The sequence below is a fragment of the Drosophila mauritiana genome, chromosome 3R (assembly GCF_004382145.1).
Source record: "Drosophila mauritiana strain mau12 chromosome 3R, ASM438214v1, whole genome shotgun sequence".
In the NCBI taxonomy this organism is placed as follows: Eukaryota; Metazoa; Arthropoda; class Insecta; order Diptera; family Drosophilidae; genus Drosophila; species Drosophila mauritiana.
In genome coordinates, this window is record NC_046670.1 from 19,306,471 (window position 1) to 19,326,738 (window position 20,268).

The 20,268-nt window shown below is 44.3% G+C and overlaps 7 protein-coding genes across 9 annotated transcripts; 4 read left to right on the forward strand and 3 right to left on the reverse strand.

Annotated features, from left to right (window-relative positions):
- Positions 1–3,558: 3,558 nt before the first annotated feature.
- On the forward strand, positions 3,559–7,750 carry LOC117145221 (farnesol dehydrogenase). The gene is made up of 5 exons (XM_033310794.1): positions 3,559–3,785; positions 3,846–4,011; positions 4,062–4,188; positions 7,124–7,259; positions 7,381–7,750. Exons 1-5 carry the CDS (start codon positions 3,645–3,647, stop codon positions 7,555–7,557), a joined length of 747 nt encoding a protein of 248 aa, XP_033166685.1. The 5' UTR covers positions 3,559–3,644; the 3' UTR covers positions 7,558–7,750.
- A 1,991-nt stretch (positions 7,751–9,741) lies between these two features.
- Positions 9,742–13,502, forward strand: LOC117143840 (GTP-binding protein SAR1b). Its single transcript, XM_033308692.1, has 6 exons — positions 9,742–9,833; positions 10,602–10,745; positions 11,412–11,531; positions 11,597–11,662; positions 12,566–12,801; positions 12,896–13,502. Exons 2-6 carry the CDS (start codon positions 10,703–10,705, stop codon positions 13,010–13,012), a joined length of 582 nt encoding a protein of 193 aa, XP_033164583.1. The 5' UTR covers positions 9,742–9,833; positions 10,602–10,702; the 3' UTR covers positions 13,013–13,502.
- A 307-nt stretch (positions 13,503–13,809) lies between these two features.
- LOC117143836 (bifunctional arginine demethylase and lysyl-hydroxylase PSR) lies at positions 13,810–15,502 on the reverse strand. The gene has a single exon (XM_033308687.1). The coding sequence runs from the start codon at positions 15,337–15,339 to the stop codon at positions 14,113–14,115; it is 1,227 nt and encodes a 408-aa protein (XP_033164578.1). The 5' UTR covers positions 15,340–15,502; the 3' UTR covers positions 13,810–14,112.
- Positions 15,503–15,624: 122 nt separating this feature from the next.
- LOC117143841 (biogenesis of lysosome-related organelles complex 1 subunit 5) lies at positions 15,625–16,318 on the forward strand. Of its 3 annotated transcripts, none has more exons than XM_033308694.1 (3): positions 15,625–15,724; positions 15,785–16,053; positions 16,132–16,318. In XM_033308694.1, the coding sequence occupies exons 1-3, from the start codon at positions 15,694–15,696 to the stop codon at positions 16,300–16,302; spliced, it is 471 nt and encodes a 156-aa protein (XP_033164585.1). In that variant the 5' UTR covers positions 15,625–15,693; the 3' UTR covers positions 16,303–16,318. The 3 variants fall into 3 exon arrangements, with proteins under 3 accessions (XP_033164585.1, XP_033164586.1, XP_033164584.1); XM_033308695.1 differs by having other exon boundaries at positions 15,785–16,069; positions 16,132–16,257; XM_033308693.1 differs by having other exon boundaries at positions 15,626–15,724; positions 15,785–16,065.
- LOC117143837 (transmembrane protein 199) lies at positions 16,285–17,353 on the forward strand. The gene is made up of 2 exons (XM_033308688.1): positions 16,285–16,905; positions 16,964–17,353. The coding sequence occupies exons 1-2, from the start codon at positions 16,308–16,310 to the stop codon at positions 17,272–17,274; spliced, it is 909 nt and encodes a 302-aa protein (XP_033164579.1). The 5' UTR covers positions 16,285–16,307; the 3' UTR covers positions 17,275–17,353.
- Positions 17,338–18,753, reverse strand: LOC117143838 (zinc finger protein-like 1 homolog). The gene is made up of 5 exons (XM_033308689.1): positions 18,486–18,753; positions 18,311–18,422; positions 18,050–18,243; positions 17,793–17,994; positions 17,338–17,729 (listed from the first exon to the last, which is right to left on the reverse strand). Exons 1-5 carry the CDS (start codon positions 18,585–18,587, stop codon positions 17,440–17,442), a joined length of 900 nt encoding a protein of 299 aa, XP_033164580.1. The 5' UTR covers positions 18,588–18,753; the 3' UTR covers positions 17,338–17,439.
- A 208-nt stretch (positions 18,754–18,961) lies between these two features.
- Positions 18,962–20,031, reverse strand: LOC117143839 (probable DNA-directed RNA polymerase III subunit RPC6). The gene is made up of 3 exons (XM_033308691.1): positions 19,982–20,031; positions 19,526–19,922; positions 18,962–19,467 (listed from the first exon to the last, which is right to left on the reverse strand). The coding sequence occupies exons 2-3, from the start codon at positions 19,916–19,918 to the stop codon at positions 18,979–18,981; spliced, it is 882 nt and encodes a 293-aa protein (XP_033164582.1). The 5' UTR covers positions 19,919–19,922; positions 19,982–20,031; the 3' UTR covers positions 18,962–18,978.
- Positions 20,032–20,268: the final 237 nt, after the last annotated feature.

The following is a 20,268-nucleotide window of genomic DNA, read 5'->3' on the forward strand; positions in this document are numbered from 1 at the left end:
CAACATTAAGGCCACATTCTAGGCACTCACACCCAATTCTGGCTCATCTGTTTTGCCGTGTCATTGAAGCGTAAATGAGACATTTGCGACGCTTGTTTAATTAAAATAAATTTCAATTTAATCAAAATTCGTTCGTCGACTGGGGGGGAGGGGGGTGTGACAGAGAGCAAAGCGAGTGAACACCGTTCTGGAATTTCGCATTAAAATTGTTGGCATAGTTTTTAGGGGTCCGTAAAATGGATTCTGTGCCGTCATCGCCCCTGACAACTGTCGCTCGACGTGCTTTAAAATGCCAACAAACTTTTGTAACTGGCTTTTGGTTAGCACCTCTGAACACCATACCCTCGAATTCACAGGTACAGGTGTCAATGTGGGCGTGGCACTTAATTAAATCATTGTGTCAACCTTTGATAGATGACTATCAAACATTATGAGGATTGTGCGTGCGTCAGTCTATTCGATTACAAGTCACTTTAAGTGTATATGGAAAACAAAGGAATGATTTAAGTTGATTGATATCTATGTTGTTTTGAATTTCAGATATACCAAACTATATTTTTAAACAACATGTTTCTGAGTCTAAGCAATAATTTAGTGTAGAAAAATTACAAAGTACTTCGAAATAAGAGCCCCTTAAGTAAATTTGTAGTTCTAAACACTTTTCACAGTCGATTTACACATTAAACAACCTTTTACAGGCTTTCACATTTTTGCATATTCTTCAAATTCCTTTTAAATGTTATTTATTTAAATAAGTGCTTGCCCAGCAGCCAAAAAAGTTACTTGAACATACAGACTTTACAACTTTTATTTTATGTTTTTTTTTTTGCACAAATGGAGGTGCGAGAGAATGAGGTAATTTAATTAAATGCTTTGGCTTGAAAGAAAAGTTGTTCTAATTTAATTGGACGTTTTGTTTGCACACGCCGCGAGTACTTTTAACGCATTTTAACGTGGCCATTGTTTCCATATACAACTGTGCTATCCGTTTTTTATTCGGTTTAAAAGCCCACATGGCGAATGAGCGATATGCGTATAGTAAAAACGTAAGCGCTAATTGCCAAAAATGCTGGTAAATGCAATTTAAGTTTCGGCTCCGACAAATGTTATTGCAATTGAAAAAGGAATAAAACCGGATGCAGTGGATGGAAAGTCCGTCGAGGCCATGAAAAATGCATATTTGGGTTTAACCGAAAAATAAACAAGGCCAGAGGGCGGGGGCTAGTACTCCGGGGGGTGTGGGGTGTAGGAGGTCAGGCTACACATGTTTGCAGAGAACACTCCTTTCCACACCCCCAACATCGTTGGTTGGTTTTTGCATGCCACGGGGCGCTGAGCCGAAAAGTATGCAACAATAAATTCAGCCACGACGGGAGCTTTTCATTTATTTGAAACACCCGCCCGGAAAAACCACTTCCTCGCACTCCATTTTAACAGTACCCAACTACGGTGTACAAGTGGGCCAAAAAAGGAAATCAAATCGGGTAAGCTGTTGCCAAACTAAAAACAGTTTGTGCGCCAATTTTCTATCAATTTTCATTGGCACTATCGGATGCAACACTTTAAAAAAATTTTAGCTATTGAGATATATTATATTTGATTTCTAAATACTTGGCCTGCGCTTTCTTATTCATGTAGATCTTGATTCTTTTAAATTGATTTTTTATAAAGAAATTAGGACAACGAAACAAATGCACTCTTTTTCAAGTGAAGAAAGCGCACTTGAAGTGCCAGGAAAGTATTTGCATTGTACTTTTGAATGCAGCCCAAAACGGCTGGCACTTTGATGACCCCATAGCCAAGACTGCAGCATCGCGTTCTGGCCACTTTCGGTTTATGGCCCATAAATTCCGTCGCCTTGCCGGGCTGCTTTCCCAGCTGCATTGCAATTGATTTGCATGGCTTGGGCGGCTGTTAGTTAACAGCCAGCACAACTATACGAGATAAATGCTAGGGAATTTATGGCCGGCCAATCGAAACAATTGCCTGACTTCTGGCCGATTGCAGCCATTGAGCCACAAAGGACTCATTCTCCTGCACCTGCATTTTATGGCTGTCAACTGCAACGTGTACAAGCTCCCGTCCCGCACCACAAATCCAGTCTAAGTGCATTTTTTGGGTGCATCTACAGTTGAGACTGACATGCAAATACTTTCCACTAGCCGAGATAAAGTTGATTTTTGATTTGCCAGCAGAGTCACTGAGCCATAGTCAAGAAGCCAGCCAAGTGGCATTTCCCCCCACATCCACATCCACTTCCCATTTGACCAAGCTGTTGTTTGGTAATTACAAAAATACGATAAGGCTCCGAGCAGCTCGTTCAACTGGAATTCGAATGGCTGGGCGAATATTCATGGCCTGCTGATGAATCTATCAAAATATAATGGAATATGTTATGCCAGATTATCGATAATGCATATTTTCGTGTTTGTCGAATCGGCGATTGATTGCTGGACGGAATGGTTGCTAATATTTGATAAGCAAAAACGGAATAAGAATTGCATATGAATATTAGGTGAGATGCTGATTTCACAGGCTTAAATGTATTAAGCTAGATACATTTTAATTTGTAAAGTGTTCTTCAAAGCTTACAAAATTGCCCTTTTCATTTCTAACACAATATTCAATGTTCAAGATATAAATAACTACACAGGCTAAAATCATAACAAATTCCTAAATAAACATTCACACCTCATTGATAAAATCACAAGAATAAAACACTTTCGCAAATAAAACACTACACAACTAAGTCTTAAGAGTATACAAAGATCCGAGTGCTGCAAAAATGAGGTTTTCCACTGTTGCCAAGCCATTTTCCACCCACTCCAAGTGCTCGGTTTTGTGAATAGAAATATGAAAATAATCCTCAAGTGTCAGCCAGAGAGATTAGTGACAACAAACCAAAGCCGCACAGCGAAATGAGATTTTTCATTTGGTATCAAATATCCGCTAAAACCGACCAGCAAAAACCCAAGCAGACAAAAGAAAATGCATAAAAAAGATAGCTTAAACTAGAAGTGAAATGCAAACGAGTGCAATGCTCCATGAATAGGAAAGGGAAAGGGAAAAGCGGAGGCTGAGGCACAAAGTGCAACTAGGCAAATGCAAACTACAGTCGCACAATGCAAGTACGACAGTACGACAGCCAGTAAATTGCAATCAATTAAATCTGACTTCAGCCAAAGCGACGCGTGCCCCATGATCCAAGCCCAATGGTAGAAGACGCCGACGATAAAAATAAAGAACACTCTTTAAAAGCCTATATACTAAATTAAATATTCCTTAATTATTAAAGCCTTGTGAGAGATATTTGGCTTAAACAATAAGATATTTTTATCTACATCTCTAAATTTCTAGTGTCTTAAACTAAACAAAAATTACTTTGAAGGACCCTCATATATTTTCTCTATGCACCCATCTCTGAAATAATCCTATACTTTAACTATTAAATAATATGTAAAATGCAAGGCATTTACTATGTTTCCATATCAACTAGACCCACTGTGCCACATTGTTGCAGCTGTGATAGACGTTTCAGTGATCGCCTCCAGCTTCCAGCATCAGTTGTCACTGGCAATCGAAGCCATAAGGTTATCTCTGCTTAAACAACATCTTGTCTCTTCAGATTTAACACATCTCTGATCATGGAAAATAATTCCTACTGGCGCAACAAGGTGGCGGTGGTCACTGGAGCCTCCGTGGGCATTGGAGCTACCACAGCTATAGAACTGGCCAATGCGGGAATGGTAGTTGTAGGCCTAGCTCGTCGAGTGGAACTCATTGAGGTGCAGTGCAATAATATTTAATACAATCCCATATAATTCATTATAAGGGACTTCAAACAGGCACTCAGGGATCAAGTGACCGGCGAGGGAAAGATTTTTGCCCGGCAATGTGACCTCAATGATGAAGAGCAGTTGACCAGTGCTTTTAACTGGATACGTGAAAAATTCCAGGCCATTCATGTGCTCATCTGCAATGCTGGCATCCTGAAGGCCAACTTCCTGAGCGGTAAGTGCAGCGTAAAGAATCTGAATTTCCAAGACTACATTCCAGTTCAGAATCCCCCACCAAGGACATCAAGGAACTGTTCGACACGAATGTGGTGGCCACCGCCAGCTGCCTGCGGGAGGCACTGAAGCATATGGCTGCGGTCAAGGTTCGCGGTCACATTGTGGTTATGAACAGGTGAGTGTTCACCCATGGCCAAAAGTATTTACCGCAGGGCTGGAATGTCCATTTGAATTTTAAAAGGAAGAAATATTTTATATATTTCCCATTAAGTATTTCTCAATACGCATGGAACACTTCTTCCGTCACTTAAGACTTATACCAAACTTGGGTAAAGTTCAATGACCATGTTGCTTTCCTTTCTGCTTGCAACACTTTGACAGCTCGACTTAATGTTCCTTAATTAAATCCAATTCCGTAGAAAGTGTTCGTTGCCAACTAAAAGGAGAGAGCCATCAATTGAAAGCTATACTTGAAAGGATTGTCTATTGACTCGAGACAATTAGATAGAGCTACAAAATTAGCACAACTGCAAACACACACACACGAGACACAATTGGCTCTTTGGGGGTAATTGTTATCATTTCGGGAGCGCTGTTTACCCAGCTGAAATAGGAAAATTGGGCTTAAATCGAAATTAGTGCAGAGCCGGACAAAGGCAGTGTGCATACAGTGATGGAGTTGGAGGTAAATCATTTTCGTACATATTTGCTTTATAGTTTTGCTTGTGCTGGGCAAACAACTGACCAAAAGCTGCTGCCTTGAGTGGCAAAATATTTGCCAAATTATGTCCTGTAGGCTCCATGGTGTTGGGTGGTAAGTGGCGGATAGTGGCTGGAGGTGGTGGATGGTGGATGGTGGTGGGTGGCTCAAGGGCGGGCTTAGAGGGTTCAGCCGATCGGGGCTTAATGAAAGTGCAAACAATGAAGGCGGTCAGTCAATAGCCGTGTCGCTCGGAGTTGGTCAGGCCAATGCATTTTGCATGCGAAAGGTTTGCGCACAAAAGCGAAGGGCTCGAAGTGGTCGCCGCGTTATTTAAATTAAATTAAAAGCCATGCGGCAAACAAACAAGCACAACAGCACAAACACTTATTGATATTTAAATGCTGAGCGCGGTGGGGGCACGCATCGTGTTTTTGCGGTGCGGGTGGTGCATTAAAAGCTTTGCATGGCCAATGTGTTTGCCCCGAACAACAGCAACAACAACTCAATTATTCAACATAATTAAGTATTTTGCATTAAGCCGAATGCGTATTGCATTTGCATTTTGCATTCCTCCATTGGCAGTCGTCGATGTGATTTTTATTATTTCATGGAATCCAATGCGTACCGCATTTAAAATCAAAAATTTTGCGCATTAAGCCGCATGTTTGATTTGCGCTATGGCTTTAATTTCAAATTGCATTGATTTAATTTTAATGAAATTTACTTGAGTGCATACGCACACCCACCCAACCAGATAGCAATTATTGCCCATGAGCAAAAGGCAAAATTGAATGATTGCGTATACGCACTGTGGGTGGGCAGACCGGGTTGTTGTGCATGCGTAAGTGTCTCTGTGTGTATGTATGTTTGGTTTTTTCATGGCTGTAAAATCAGTCAGCATGCGGAAATGTTAAGGCAAATTCAACAAAGCCAACGTCAATCTTATTTATTGATTGGCTTTTAGTTTATGCAAAGATGGCAATTCGATTCGAGCAGAAATCTGTGTGCGCAAAGTAGATTGCAAGCTCAAAATTGGATTAATATGATGTCTGAAACGATTTCAGTGACGCTTTATCTTGGTCGAAAGTGTTTAAATGTTTATTTAACTATTTTGGAATAGAGATTCTTGTCAGCTTTGTAGTTCTTTTATTTAGCTTGATATATAGAACGTGATAATATGCCCTCGAATTACGCCACATTCCTACCACTTTTTAACACGCAATCGGAAAGTGCATCATCGAAGTGCATTAAAGACACACCGTAAATACGCATTTCCCGGAATTTTCATACGCATTTTTCCGGCATAATGAGCAGCGGACACAAGCGTATTGTCCGCAATCGAATACAATTGAGCAATGCGGACAGGCGCGGAAAGCGGGAAAGGGCAGTGGAAGCTGCGACTTCGAACTTCGCAAACGTTAATTAATGAGAAAATGTATTTATTTGGCGGCGTTGCGAGGCAAAGACAATCCCGTTCTGGAAACGTAGCCGAGGCGTTGCTAATGAGCATGTGACGTTTCGGGGGGCGTGTGTCTGTGTGTGTGTGTCAAGGGGCGTGGCAGGTGGGCCAGGTGGGCAGTGGTAGTTGGGGCGGTCGTCCATATGCATTTCGCTTAATGTCAGTGCAATAATATTAAGACTTAATTAATTAAAAACTGCAAGGGTATGTCGGCCGCCCAGCATCTGCAGCAACGTTGGCAATTGTTTGCATTTAATGTCCCCTGCTCAGAGCCATAAGTACCACCCCATGCTCTTCCGAATACACTTGAAAAAACGAACTTTTACTCTTTTGAATATATTCATAGAAACATCTGTTCAATTAAAATAAATATCTTGTAGAAAATGTGCCAACTAGTTGTATGGCGTGTGTTGTTTACTCTAATACTGCCAGATTCAATCAAAATAATTTTGCAGAAGTTTTAAAGTCTTTCCTTGCCTTTTTGTCAAGTGTGGAGGTAAAATTAAAAGAAGTTTACGCAATGTTTGCATAAAATGCACAGCGACATATGCAGGCAGGTGAATGCAGGGTGCTGAATGCAGAAAACTGTGAACTGAAAACGGACATGGGTGGACAGCCATACATCCGCATCCGCATACATTCTTTGAGGCATGCAAAGTGGGTTTTCCGTGGGCGGTGAAAGCTGCGTAGGTCCCGGCAGCTGCTGACCGTCATTTTCCGTAGGTGTTCGACGGCGACTTGTTTTTTGTTGCCATTTTAAGTGCTTGAAATCCGTTGTGTTGACTTTATTTACCCACGCACACCCGCCGTTTGTGACCACCTCGCTCTGTCTTTATTTTCCATCCCCGCCGCACCGCCATACCTTGTCATGCGGACAATGCTCCTGCTACTCCTCCGCCTCCTCCTTCGGCTCCTCTGGACATGTGTATGGACAACATTTGACAACAGCGTGCTGGGCCATCGGATTCCGGAAGTGCCGGTGCCCTTATTCAGCGTTTATCCGGCCACGAAGCATGCAATTACGGCCCTCTGCCAAACGGTGCGCCAGGAAATACATTTTCTCAAATTAAATATTAAATTAACGGTAAGTTAAATGCAGTGCATACATGGCGCGCCTCATCCTCCATCTTAATCCTCGGGAAATGCGGCAAACATGACGCGTCTGCTCATTGGTTACCCTCGCGATTTTTATCCATCCATTGCAGAGCATCTGTCCGGGCATGGTGGACACGGACTTCCTTAGTGTTTACTCGCAGGCGGTGGCCGAGCTGCCCAAGCTGCAGGCAAGGGATGTGGCCAAGGCCGTGTTGTATGCGCTGAACACTCCTGATGGCGTCCAGGTGGAGGACATCATCCTGCAGCAGATGCGGAAGGTCGATTGAACTTTAGTTTGAATTTCCAGGGAACTACATATTGCCCAAATAATATTGTTTGTACATTTTATATATGTTCTGAAATAAGAGAACCAAAGTACATATTTTCAAATATCATAAATTACATTATTCCATTGCAAGCAATAATAACATCTTATTACAAATAACAAAACATAGCAATAAAATGATAATTAAACTTTTATTATATTTATCATATTATCTAATAGATATTACATTAAATGCGTGTAAATAGTTTGGCAAAATTTTGTATGTATTTATGATATACATTTGAATTTGAATTGCCCGCGCAAGTAATGGAGTTGCCACAATGCGGCAAATTGAAAATTGAGTTTTTTGCCATAAATAAGTTTCCAGATTTTTTGTGAAAAAAATAATCGGTATTTTGATCATAACATTGAAAATAATGACCCAAAGAAAGAATGTCATACCTCGCTGAGTTCGTTGTTTAAATCCCAATCGAATTACATTCAAGTTTGGGAATTCTGGGATTTTTCAATTTTTCGCAAATTTTGATGATGGTACCCCTTACAAAAAATGCGAAAATTAGGCCAAAAATTAATTTTACAAAATCCGTTTAAAAGTGAAAGGGGTGGTTAGTATTGCTTATAAGGAGTATAAAATTCAAGTTTGGGAATTCTGGGATTTTTCAATTTTTCGCAAATTTTGATGATGGTACCCCTTACAAAAAATGCGAAAATTAGGCCAAAAATTAATTTTACAAAATCCGTTTAAAAGTGAAAGGGGTGGTTAGTATTGCTTATAAGGAGTATAAAATGGTAATTCTTTTTGCTGTGTGACCATTTTTAGTCAAGTTATCGCTAAAAAAGGAAAATTGAAAATTGAGTTTTTTGCCAAAAATAAGTTTCCAGATTTTTTGTGAAAAAAAATAATCGGTATTTTGATCGAAACATTGAAAATAATGACCCAAAGAAAGATTGTCATACCTCTCTGAGTTCGTTGTTTAAATCCCAATCGAATTGCATTCAAGTTTGGGAATTCTGGGATTTTTCAATTTTTCGCAAATTTTGATGATGGTACCCCTTACAAAAAATGCGAAAATTAGGCCAAAAATTAATTTTACAAAATCCGTTTAAAAGTGAAAGGGGTGGTTAGTATTGCTTATAAGGAGTATAAAATGGTAATTCTTTTTGCTGTGTGACCATTTTTAGTCAAGTTATCGCTAAAAGAGGCAAATTGAAAATTGAGTTTTTTGCCAAAAATAAGTTTCCAGATTTTTTGTGAAAAAAATAATCGGTATTTTGATCATAACATTGAAAATAATGACCCAAAGAAAGAATGTCATACCTCGCTGAGTTCGTTGTTTAAATCCCAATCGAATTGCATTCAAGTTTGGGAATTCTGGGATTTTTCAATTTTTCGCAAATTTTGATGATGGTACCCCTTACAAAAAATGCGAAAATTTAGCCAAAAATTAATTTTACAAAATCCGTTTAAAAGTGAAAGGGGTGGTTAGTATTGCTTATAAGGAGTATAAAATGGTAATTCTTTTTGCTGTGTGACCATTTTTAGTTTTTTTTTTTTTTTTTTTTTTTTTTTTTTTTTTTTTTTTTTTTTTTTTTTTTTTTTTTTTTTTTTTTTTTTTTTTTTTTTTTTTTTTTTTTTTTTTTTTTTTTTTTTTTTTTTTTTGCTGTGTGACCATTTTTAGTCAAGTTATCGCTAAAAGAGGCAAATTGAAAATTGAGTTTTTTGCCAAAAATAAGTTTCCAGATTTTTTGTGAAAAAAATAATCGGTATTTTGATCATAACATTGAAAATAACGACCCAAAGAAAGAATGTCATACCTCGCTGAGTTCGTTGTTTAAATCCCAATCGAATTGCATTCAAGTTTGGGAATTCTGGGATTTTTCAATTTTTCGCAAATTTTGATGATGGTACCCCTTACAAAAAATGCGAAAATTAGGCCAAAAATTAATTTTACAAAATCCGTTTAAAAGTGAAAGGGGTGTTTAGTATTGGTTTGAATTTGAATTGTCCGCGCAAGTAGTGGAGTTGCCACAATGCTGCAGGGCTGCCAGACTGAGTCAATAGACCAGGGCTGTTCTGCTATTGCTAGCGAGTACATCAAACACTCGTGAAATGGCCCGCACCGCTCTAGCAGAGTTACCCACTAATATATCGATTACTCATGCTAACCACAAAATCGATAGTTCGAAACATACATCGATATTTCGCAGCTTTCGCTTATTGGTCACACTGGGGCTTATGATTAAAAAAAACTGAACTGACTCCAATAAAAACGTGAGGTAGAAAAAGCGAATTAAGTTGACAATTAATACACACAGCAGCCGCACGGTAATCAGCCGCCAATACCGATACGAACGCGCGGCGGCAACAGCAATTGCACACATAAAAGCCCACATCAAACGCAAGCTGCCCGCAACCGCGGGCACTTAAATTCCGAAATGCGTCCACGTAGTGCAAAATCCGAATCTCAATTCGAATTCGAATCGGATGTCTGGATGTCTGCGCCCTTTTTATGTTTTTTTCGAGGGTGCGGCTGAGATCGGCGTGCACCTGCCGTCCAAAGTGTGATTACGAAATGTGCTCCAACGCGAAATGATATTATAAAGTATAATATAATGCGTGTTACCACGTAGTTGCACACAGACAGGCAGCACACGCACACACACGCGCACACCCAGTGGCACTCACACACAGACAGTGATAGAGCGAGAGGGCAGGAGGCAGAGAAAGAAAGAAAGAAAGTGCTGCCCAGTTGACAAAGAACAGGTTTTAACCTAATTAACTAAATAATGGCACCCAGTGAATGATTCGCCGCCAGGAGGAAGTTGCTTCCTTATATCCGCAAGGTCCCCGCCGCTCGAGTGTGCGTGTGTATGTGTGTCAAGGTTCCGGAAGTTGAGCCGCCGTAGAATTGATTTCCTATACGCCAAGTCGCTGTTGCTGCCGCTGCTGTTGTTCTTATTGTGTTTTTGTGGCTGTGGACATTGAACTTGAGTCGAAATGCGCACTAACCCGTTATCCATGCATATCTCTTTTCGATCCGGCAGCCGTCTAGCCCAGCAGCTCTCTTCCCCCCACAATAAACACACACAAGCTGCTTTTGGAGCCAATCATCACCCGCAACCGATAGCCACACGAAACCATCAGGATGTTCATCTGGGACTGGTTCACCGGAGTGCTGGGATACCTGGGTAAGCAACGTCGCCATCGCCGACCTTGTGCCTTGGGGCGGCGTTTCTTGAGCGAGTGCCAACAAGGCAGCCGCACAGAAGAAACCCAAATTCGACGGCTGTACAGCGGAGGTCGCGGTGATAGCTCTAAACGTGCGATTATCTCGAAATCTAGAGGTTAAACGTTGTTTATAAGGTGTCGAAAGCTTATAACTTTCCATTAGGTCTCTCTATCACAACAAATGCGCGTTGAATAGGAATTGCTGTAAGGTATTTTGATTGCATAGCCCTGTACTTCAGCCACAATTCTGTAAGCAGACATATTTGATAGGGTTTTTCTGGCTTCCAGATAGCTGCTACACATTTATTTGCTTTGTAATGCTAAATGTTAAAATTATTCCACACAAAAGTGCTGTTCTACAGTGCAGGCCAAACTGATAGCAGTGGTTATAAGCGCTTTTTTGTTATAGCTTGATCTTTAATCAGCTTAATGGTTTTGGGTAGCAAAGGTAATAATTAGCCCGAAGTCCAAGAGCTATTGTCTCGACCTCAAATGTATATTCGGCTGTCTGTGGCTGCGCAAACACAAGTGAGCCGTCCCACTAGTGTTAGTTTAGCTGCGTGTATTAAATGATGACGCGTGAGTCAAAAGGCTATTCAACATTCAACACACTTTCTCGGTTTCAGGTCTGTGGAAAAAGTCTGGCAAATTATTGTTCCTGGGCCTGGATAATGCTGGCAAAACCACACTCTTGCATATGCTCAAAGATGATAAGCTGGCGCAGCATGTGCCCACACTGCATCCAAGTGAGTCTGCTCCCTGGACAAAATCCTCAATGTGTATACTTAATTAACTAATGATTGACTTGCAGCATCCGAGGAGCTGTCCATCGGCAACATGCGCTTCACTACATTCGACTTGGGTGGCCACACTCAGGGTAAGTGCCTAATCTTGACCAGAGCTGAGGGGAATGTGCATCCAAATCGTTGCTATTTTCCGTACGTGCCCACGACTAAATATAGACCAGTATGCAAATATCGCAGGGCGAAGCGAGCGCAGCCGCCAGATCCACGACAATCAGCATGAAATATAGCGCATCAGGTCACCCATACAGCCAGTGCGTCTTGCACTCGTAGCATTTGTTGCGATCAATCAGCGCCACACACTCAAACGCCCAGCCAAGCCAAGCAATGCCACCACAGTGGTCACAGGCAGCTCATCCAGAGATCTCACAACTCGCGACCTAAGAATACTAGAATATTTAACCCATTGATTAGAACCATTTATATGTTTGGCAAACAACCAGAGTCTTCTTGAATTGCCCAAAAAATTCTAATATATATATCTAATATATAATATAATCTCTCTACCCACTGTGCACGTATAGACGATGTATTTATTATTAATATTACGAAGGCAAACATTCTCTATGTAGATAACAAACAGAAACTCAAGCACGGAAAACTCACATACATGCAGTTGATATATTTGTATAAATATGAACATTATGAAAAGTGGTCAAACATCGTGAAATGGATTGTGACGTCCAGTTGTTTTGATAAAGAAGCTCCAGCCAGCACTCATTTTAAGTGCAGCTCGTCATCGTGACGATCGTTTTCGCTTCGGAACTAGGTAAACTAAAGTAGAAAGGTTCTCACCGGCGGAAAGATATCAGATTTGTGCCTGATATCAGTGACTTGCGCTTTGTTATTTTAGCGATGTTATATAAATTACAGATTGTTGGTGGCAGCAGCGACTACTAAAGTACACTTCCAAATCTTGATTCAATATTGATATTGCTGCTTTCGTATTTATGACCCATATCTACATATCTTTGCAGCACGACGCGTCTGGAAGGACTACTTCCCTGCTGTGGATGCCATCGTTTTCTTAATAGACGCCTGGGACCGCGGTCGCTTCCAGGAGAGCAAAAACGAGCTGGATTCGCTGCTCACGGATGAGGCGCTGTCCAACTGCCCCGTGCTCATACTGGGCAACAAAATCGATAAGCCCGGCGCGGCCAGCGAGGATGAGCTGAGAAACGTGTTCGGACTGTATCAGCTAACAACCGGCAAGGTGAGCCAAGAACCTAACCCTCCCCACCGTCCTCCTTTCTCCTCCTGGCCATTTAACTAAAATAGTACATAATTGATATCCGTTTGGCTTGCAGGGCAAAGTTGCACGCGCCGATTTGCCCGGCCGTCCTCTGGAATTGTTCATGTGCTCCGTGCTGAAGCGACAGGGCTACGGCGAGGGTTTCCGTTGGCTGGCGCAGTATATCGATTAAGTCAGCATTAGCAACCACCACCAGCACCATATTTCAAGAACACCACTCAACACTCAAACCGAAAACTTGGCTACAAAATTTCCAAAAAGATTCGAGACCGCAGAAACAACAGAACCCAAGGGATGTGAACCCAGCCCAATCCAAACCGCCAGACCTTAAGCAAAACGAAGCTGCGTGCGCAATTTCTAATTTATACAAAACAATTACAAATACTTCATAATAATAAAAAAAACCAGAAAACCATAAAATGTACATCTGTAACACACAAACAATCGCGGGAAAAACAGAACACAACATCAAAGTGCAGACAACTTTTCTATCTGGAACATCGGGATAAGTTATAAGGAGCTGAAGGATGCGAGGAGTGCGCAAGGGAAACTTTTAATAATAATTATGAGTAACAAATTATAGCAAATTAAAGGTGATTTATTTAAGAGCATGTGCTTTCAACGACGCTGTTCCGCCAATAAAATGTAGCCACCTACCTTTATTTCAAGTTTATCAATTGTAAATGTCGCTATTGATTTCCCTCATAGTTTACTTTGGCCGCAAATCATTATGTACACCCCTCCTATAGGGATTCGACCTCCGATAATGGTACACCTTAGTTTAGCTAAAATTTTAAGTTGCATGTCATCGATGTACTTTGTTTCTTTTATACAATACGAAAGGGAAAGCAATTTATATAAAGTCGCATTTTTGTTTGCAGAAAGAATTCTAAATAAAACGGAGAAAAGTAATTTTGTAAAATACATAAAGTGGTGACTGTTGTTTTGCTTGAGTGAAACCCAGCGACGTACAAACATATTGGATTCATTTATTTATTTGCATTTAGGGTTTACGCTAATGAGTCACGTCCGGAGCTTCTATTGAAATCAGGGAGCAGGCATTCGATGAGCGCGAGCACGGGATCCAGGAGCTGCAAACATGCTGGTCTAAGTAGAAAAATATTACAAAACTCTGAAGCCGCCCGACGGCAGAGGATGCTCGCCACCACAGTGCTAACTGCGCCGGCAGCGGTGGGGCAGTCCTCTCAGCAGCATCAGTTGGCGTTGAAAGAGGCGCATGAGCAAGCCCTTGCGCTTGGCCCGCTCCCTGCATCAGGAACGCGAGGATCCGCCCATGGAGCCGGACTCCGAGCCGCCGCCAGCCATGCGGCGCTTCTTTTTCTTCTTGGCCGTCAGACTCTCCTGGCCGCTGTCCGTGTTGGAATCGCCGCCATCGTCGCTCTCGTCCTCCTCCGACGACGAGGAGCTGCTCGACGAGGAGGAGCTTGAGTTGCTGGAGCTGTCCGATGCGAAGCCGGTGCTCTCGTTCAGGTTAATACTATCGGCGATCTGGGCCAGCTCCGGTCGCTGGTCTCGCAGCACGCGCAGCCACTTGCGGGACAACTTTGGCCGGCCGCGAACAGTCTTGTGCCAGACGCAGGGGAAGTTCGTCTGCGAACTGAAGTTCTGGGTGATGGCAATGGTGTCGTCCATGTTGAGCACCACGTGCCACCAGCCGCCGGGCACGAATACAGTCTCGCCTGCTCCCTGCAGCACTTCGATGGGACGGTACTGCTCCGGCCAACTAGGCAGCTGGGTGCGCGGATATATGGTGCTGAACCAGGTGATGGCCTCGTCACGCTGCTTGCCACCCATGGCACTGGTGACCTTGAGCAGCTCCTTGGGCGTTTGGGTGGGGAACAGGCACCAGCGCTTGTGGCCGCGGATCAGCGTGTTCCAGGCACTAGTGCCCAGTGGGTCAATGTGGATGCCGGTGCCGGAGCGAGCCGGTCCCATGACAAACCAGCGGTAAGGCGGACGACGATTCTCACCGCAGTACTGGAAGAGGTCGTCGCGAAAGTACTTGGGCACCACATAGTCATCCAGGAGCTTGCGCCGACGATGGTGCTCGCCGAAACTGCTGTCGAAGATGTACAGCGGGCTGTCGTCGCGCGTGCTCTGCATGTACTCCACGTAGTACTTCATCTTCATCTTGACGCTATAGCCCTCGTTGTCCTCGCCGCACTTGAACTTCTGGTTGCGGTACTTCTTGGCCAGGCGGGCAAGTGTCCACTTTTCCAGCGCCAACCAGCCATCGGTGCAGCCGCGAATGACCACCGGCTTGTAGGGTCGCTCGAAGCGTTCGATGAACTCCGACTCCGGCACCTGCGACTCCTGGATCCGCTCCAGGTTATCGGTGAAGTCCCAAAACGGCTCGAACTTTTCACAGTACCGCATGGCCGACCAGGCATTCTCTCCGTCCAGCTCCGGACGAGCCTTGCGCTTCACCTCACGTGTGCGTTTGCGGGAACGCTTGGGCAGCTTGAATTCCTCGCTCATCCTGCTGAAATTGGCCAATTTTCCACAGCTCCTGGAAATTAAAGCAGCGTGAGTGCAGTGTGGCCAGGCGAAGCAGGTCCGAACATGCTGACAACGCGAGGCGGGACCGCACCTGGTCCCTCAGCTAGTCGACAGACAAGCACTTCTTTACGGCTTTTATCAGATGTTTACCGAGTAACGGGACATTTTTCAAGACTGCTCCGTTATTTGCTAACACAAAACATTGCTAGTTGGTGCGCCAACATTGCGTCGATGGGCGGCGATGGAGGAACGATGGAATGTGGAACACAAGTACGATATACGATAGTGGAAGCCCTGGTTCGCTACGATTTCTCATGTGACAGCTGTGGGTGAATGAAAATAATGATAAGCCAAGTCGGACGAGGTGGAGTTTTTGAAAAGTAGTGGAAAATCGTTAATAACCAGGTGCTACCAACTTTTCCAGAGCTGTACAAGGTGCCGCTTCGCATTCTAGACCATCGCGTGTTCGTAAACGGCGAGATCGAGGCCTTTCTCGAGAACTTCGAGGTGCGGCGCAACGACAGCGAAGTGGAGAAACTTTTCCAGGTCACCGAGACAGTGGGATCTCTAAAGTACGATCTCTCCCGGTGCAGTGCAACCGGCAGTGGTAGCGGAGCCGAAAATCTTGCCCAACTGGACACAGAAGTCACCCATCTGCTGGACGGGGTCAACGCACTCTTGGCAAAAGCGAAGGTGGAACGAACTGTTAGTGGGTCAGCCTAATCTCCGCCTGTTTATCATTGATTAATTGGTCTTCTGTTCGAATTGCAGGCCAGCACCCGGTTGCAGGAGACGCGACTGGCACGTGAGCAACGCCGGGCGGAGTTCCTAACCAATTTGGAGCACGGCTATCGCCGCATCGAGAACTCGTTCGAGGAGAAGGAGGAGGAAATCGCAGAGCTTTACTCGGATTTGCAACTAAAGCTTAACATTGCCAAGTAGAAACTATGCTGAAGTCAACGATAGTTGATCCGCGGGTACGCCTTGTGCCGTCGAAGAAGCTGCTTGATTTTCTGGACGCCCAAATGAAGCACTTAAAGGAGTTGCCCGAAAATGTGGCCAAGATTATGAAGCTAAAAGGCCACACACTGCCCACCTCTATTAGGATTATCAAGGATGCGGGCTTGGAGTATAAACGTCCAAAACTCAATTACGATCTGCTGACAAAACTAACTGAAAACCTAGCCGACACACCCGAAGAACCTGCTAAGGATCCATCGGTACCAGATTCAGAGGTCAAGGATAGTGATGACGCGAAGTCACCAAGGGAGGTTAAACATTTCCTGTACTTAACCGACCTGCACTGGCTCTCCAAAACACTGGCTGAACTGCGTCGTCAGGATCACTGCCAAGTCTTTCTGCATCAGCTGATTGAGACCTGTGATCTGCTCCTGCCCGAAAACGAAATGAAGCCGCGCAATCCTGAGCTAGAAGCCCGCTGCCAACGTCTTCGCGCAGAGCAGCAAAACCGGGATTACCTGAAAATGACCAAGAATGTGGATGCCGGCTTAAAACACTATCCAGAGGACACTATCAGCTATCAGAGTAAGTGAATACGCCTGTTAGATCCGCCCTTTTAATACCTTTTTTCTTCCCTTTTCAGTTAAGAGCCTTAACAAGCAAATCATTGCCGTGGTGCAGTTCATCTTCTCCGTGGCCGCTGGCTTTACGTTCGGCTTCTTCGGCGTCAATTTGATGGTGGGCCCGCTGCCTTTCGGCTTTCGCATTTTGCTGGGCGTGATTGTAGCGCTCATCATAGCCCTGGCTGAGATGTACTTCCTGGCCAAGAAGCTGCACGAGTACGATGAGGTCCTGGACGCGCCCAAACGTAAGCCGCAGCCATCGACGCCGGCCAAGCGCACCCCGCCCGCCGAGGGAAGTCAAGTCCAGACATTGAAACCCCATGCTGACTAGATAGATGTTCCGGGACTCAAGAGCGTTCTTTGTCGTTGTATTGTATTATTTCGCTTTGCAATGTTAGGTTATATAAATAGCTGTAAAAGTTTTATTCTTTCGGAATCGGGGACTTGGATATCGATTATATGCTACGTATGCTTGTTTCGACCGTGACTGCACACCCTATTCGTAGTGGTTCGGCTGTGGATTGGGGTTGTTCCAGCCCTCGTCCACGGTGTCAGATCCTCCGCGTCCCAGCCAGGCCATAAGGTAGACGAACAAGACAAAGGCCAAAATGCCGGCGGTCACCAGGAACCAAGTGCGACGCCACGGCGGCCGGGAGGATGGCGCATAGAAACGGCGTGTCCAACGCGAGAACAATTCCGCAGGAGTGCGGCGCTGGTACTTGTTATCGTCTCGATCTGTTCCACCAATTGGCGACTGACGGGGCAGCAGTGGTCTTCGGCTGCTGGCTGCAGGAGCATAAGATTGTAATTATAATATGACTTCTGTGGTAGAGCTAGATGTATCCGCACCGTAGTCGCCCGCACTTGGGGGATTAAATGCATCCATTAGGAGCACGGAATGTGGACTCACGGCGTCATGGCCATTGGGCTTCGTGCGCTCTCGCTCGCCACCGGAATGGATGTGGTGCACTTTGGTCATGTTGCTGACAGCCGCCTGACTGGCCACCTTGGGCTTGATGGCCTTCAGACTGCTGCTCTGTTCCTCAGAGAGCTGGGAATGATTCAACATTTAAATCGATTACAACCTTACTGCCCGGAATGCTTACCAGGGCGAGTCCCAGGCCATTCCTGCCCCAGTTAACCTGCGACAGGAAACTCTTCAGAGCATCGGCCACCGGAGAGACCAGGTTGGCGTTGGGAAAGATCTCCACACTGCAGGCGGGACACTGATGTCCCCGAGGGGCTGTGTTGGCAGGCAGTGCGGCTTGGCGGGCGTTCAGGCAGTCCCAGTGGAAAACATCTGGAAATGGCAGGATTATGGGTCAGTGTGTGGTGTCTGGATTAGCTCAAAACTGGCAGATCCCTACGGTAGCAGACGAGGCGCACGCAATCGCCCTGCTCCAATGTGGTGCCGCACAGAGTGCAGTTGGAGATGTAGTCGCTGTCCCGCAGCCACTGCAGATACGACTGCACAATGCACTGGAAAAGAGTGAATATGGTGTATTCCAAGCATCCATAAAACCAGAGGACAGGAATCCTTACCTTTGGATGAGACTGAACCATACAGTGTTCGCAAACATTGACTCGGTGCTCAAAGCAAAACTGGTTGGTCACCAGGCGCTTGGGGCACTTGCACAAACCCATTTCTTTGAATTCGAGGTTCCTAAGGCGGTGGAGGAATTGCACTTGGCGGCCTTGAGACAGCTATCGCATAATAACGCCCCAATAAAATTAAATTTTATTTCGTTTCGCAGCTTTTGTCGGAATTTTTCGAGGTTTCATTCACATATTCAACAGCCACGTATCTGTTCATGCGTTCTGGGCGAATGGCTACCAGCTGACATATTCTGCGAATATCGTAGCGATGAATGACGAAATACGATATAAGTGTTTTCAATTTAAAAAATCCGTTTCAAATTTTCCTTTTTTAACATTTAAGAGTTAATAAGGCTTGTGCTACAGAAAGCTAAATGAACAAGAAGTCCAACTTGTAAAACTTAAAATGAAATAAAATCCAGTTTTTTCGAGCTAATCCCTAATCCAACCAATCTCGCATATATTCACAGGTTATAGCAGTTACATCGCCACAATTGGAGCAGTTTTTGATGACGGGACAAATGCCGCAGGGCATCTGGACCAGACCAGTCGGAGGAAGTGGCGCGTTGACCGCCCGGTAGACGAAGGAACCATCCTGTTGGCGCACTCGTTCCGCATTGCCGTCGTACACCACCGTTTTGAGTATTGTTTCCAGATCGGCCTCCGCCAGATTAACCTTGCTGATGCCCAGGTCCGAGATGAACTTCTGAACCTCGTTGACCGTGCAGCAAGACATCTGCTTGAAGGCCAGTGGCCCTTCGCGCTTCTTTTCCGCACTGTCGCGCTTCATTTGCAGGAAGCGCAGGCACTGCTGGTTAAGCACATCCACAAACTCCACCTCAAAGTCCTGATCCTGGTACCAGGCTCCTCCCGTAATGGAGAGATCCGGCTCTAGGTTGTACAGCATGTACACTTTCTTTTTGCTGGCCTGCGCGAGGAAAATTTGGAATCACTTTGAACTTGGAATAGGGGATCATAGAACCTACGTTCACCGACTTGACCGCCTTGATGAGCTTCTTGGTTTCTAGGTTCTTGAGGATCTTGTTGAGCTGTATCATATTCAGGTTGGACTTCATACGTATATCCCTAATCCAGATGCCTTTGTTGCCGCCCTCCTCTACGATGCCGTAGACGACCTTCTCCTCATTGTCCGCATCTTTGGGCAGGGCACTCTTCTTTTCCGGGTCCTTGGCGCGGTACACCAACTTTTCACCCTTCTTCAGGATCTCGATCCCGCCCTCCTGCAGCAGTATATTCAAAGCCTCCACCCGCGTGGCCGCCGGCACATCGGGCAGCGCCTTGGTCAGGTCATCGTTGGTGGCACCGGCTGGGATGCCCTGGACCACCGCCAGCAAAAGTTGCGACACCTCAGTGGCCATTTTTCTATTCTCGACAATTTTTTATTTAAAATTAAATTAAATCGAGAAAAACAACACGCTTACCGTGGAAAGCAAAACCAAAACAAACGGTTCCGGGCGAATGGCTACCGCTGCTAAGAAGAAGCAAAGAAATAACAAAAACCAATTTAAAAAATATAATTTCGTTCTGTTAAAAATAATGCGTTACGCAAGTGAAATAATTAAGGATGTTGATAACAGGAAAGAGTATATGTTTTAGGTTTTATTTCTCGTTTTAATACCCGAAATAGGAATTCAAAAAACATTGGAAAGGGAAGTCGGAATATAAATTAATAATGGTGCACGTTATTACGCTTTGAAAAACATTGTTT

Excerpts from the sequence above, each read along its gene's own strand:
- LOC117145221 (XM_033310794.1), top strand. The coding sequence starts at position 3,645 with ATGGAAAATAATTCCTACTGGCGCAACAAGGTGGCGGTGGTCACTGGA. Across the intron at positions 4,189-7,123 it reads CACATTGTGGTTATGAACAG|CGTGCTGGGCCATCGGATTC; the intron begins GTGAGTGTTCAC and ends ATTTGACAACAG. Across the intron at positions 7,260-7,380 it reads AATTAAATATTAAATTAACG|AGCATCTGTCCGGGCATGGT; the intron begins GTAAGTTAAATG and ends CATCCATTGCAG.
- LOC117143840 (XM_033308692.1), top strand. The coding sequence starts at position 10,703 with ATGTTCATCTGGGACTGGTTCACCGGAGTGCTGGGATACCTGG. Across the intron at positions 11,532-11,596 it reads TGTGCCCACACTGCATCCAA|CATCCGAGGAGCTGTCCATC; the intron begins GTGAGTCTGCTC and ends ATTGACTTGCAG. Across the intron at positions 12,802-12,895 it reads ATCAGCTAACAACCGGCAAG|GGCAAAGTTGCACGCGCCGA; the intron begins GTGAGCCAAGAA and ends TTTGGCTTGCAG.
- LOC117143836 (XM_033308687.1), bottom strand. The coding sequence starts at position 15,339 with ATGAGCGAGGAATTCAAGCTGCCCAAGCGTTCCCGCAAACGCACACGT.
- LOC117143841 (XM_033308693.1), top strand. The coding sequence starts at position 15,694 with ATGAAAATAATGATAAGCCAAGTCGGACGAG. Across the intron at positions 15,725-15,784 it reads GATAAGCCAAGTCGGACGAG|AGCTGTACAAGGTGCCGCTT; the intron begins GTGGAGTTTTTG and ends CAACTTTTCCAG. Across the intron at positions 16,066-16,131 it reads AAGCGAAGGTGGAACGAACT|GCCAGCACCCGGTTGCAGGA; the intron begins GTTAGTGGGTCA and ends TTCGAATTGCAG.
- LOC117143837 (XM_033308688.1), top strand. The coding sequence starts at position 16,308 with ATGCTGAAGTCAACGATAGTTGATCCGCGGGTACGCCTTGTGCCGTCG. Across the intron at positions 16,906-16,963 it reads GGACACTATCAGCTATCAGA|TTAAGAGCCTTAACAAGCAA; the intron begins GTAAGTGAATAC and ends TTCCCTTTTCAG.
- LOC117143838 (XM_033308689.1), bottom strand. The coding sequence starts at position 18,587 with ATGGGTTTGTGCAAGTGCCCCAAGCGCCTGGTGACCAACCAGTTTTGC. Across the intron at positions 18,423-18,485 it reads TGGTTCAGTCTCATCCAAAG|TGCATTGTGCAGTCGTATCT; the intron begins GTAAGGATTCCT and ends ACTCTTTTCCAG. Across the intron at positions 17,995-18,049 it reads ATGGCCTGGGACTCGCCCTG|CTCTCTGAGGAACAGAGCAG; the intron begins GTAAGCATTCCG and ends AATCATTCCCAG.
- LOC117143839 (XM_033308691.1), bottom strand. The coding sequence starts at position 19,918 with ATGGCCACTGAGGTGTCGCAACTTTTGCTGGCGGTGGTCCAGGGCATC. Across the intron at positions 19,468-19,525 it reads AGGCGGTCAAGTCGGTGAAC|GCCAGCAAAAAGAAAGTGTA; the intron begins GTAGGTTCTATG and ends TTCCTCGCGCAG.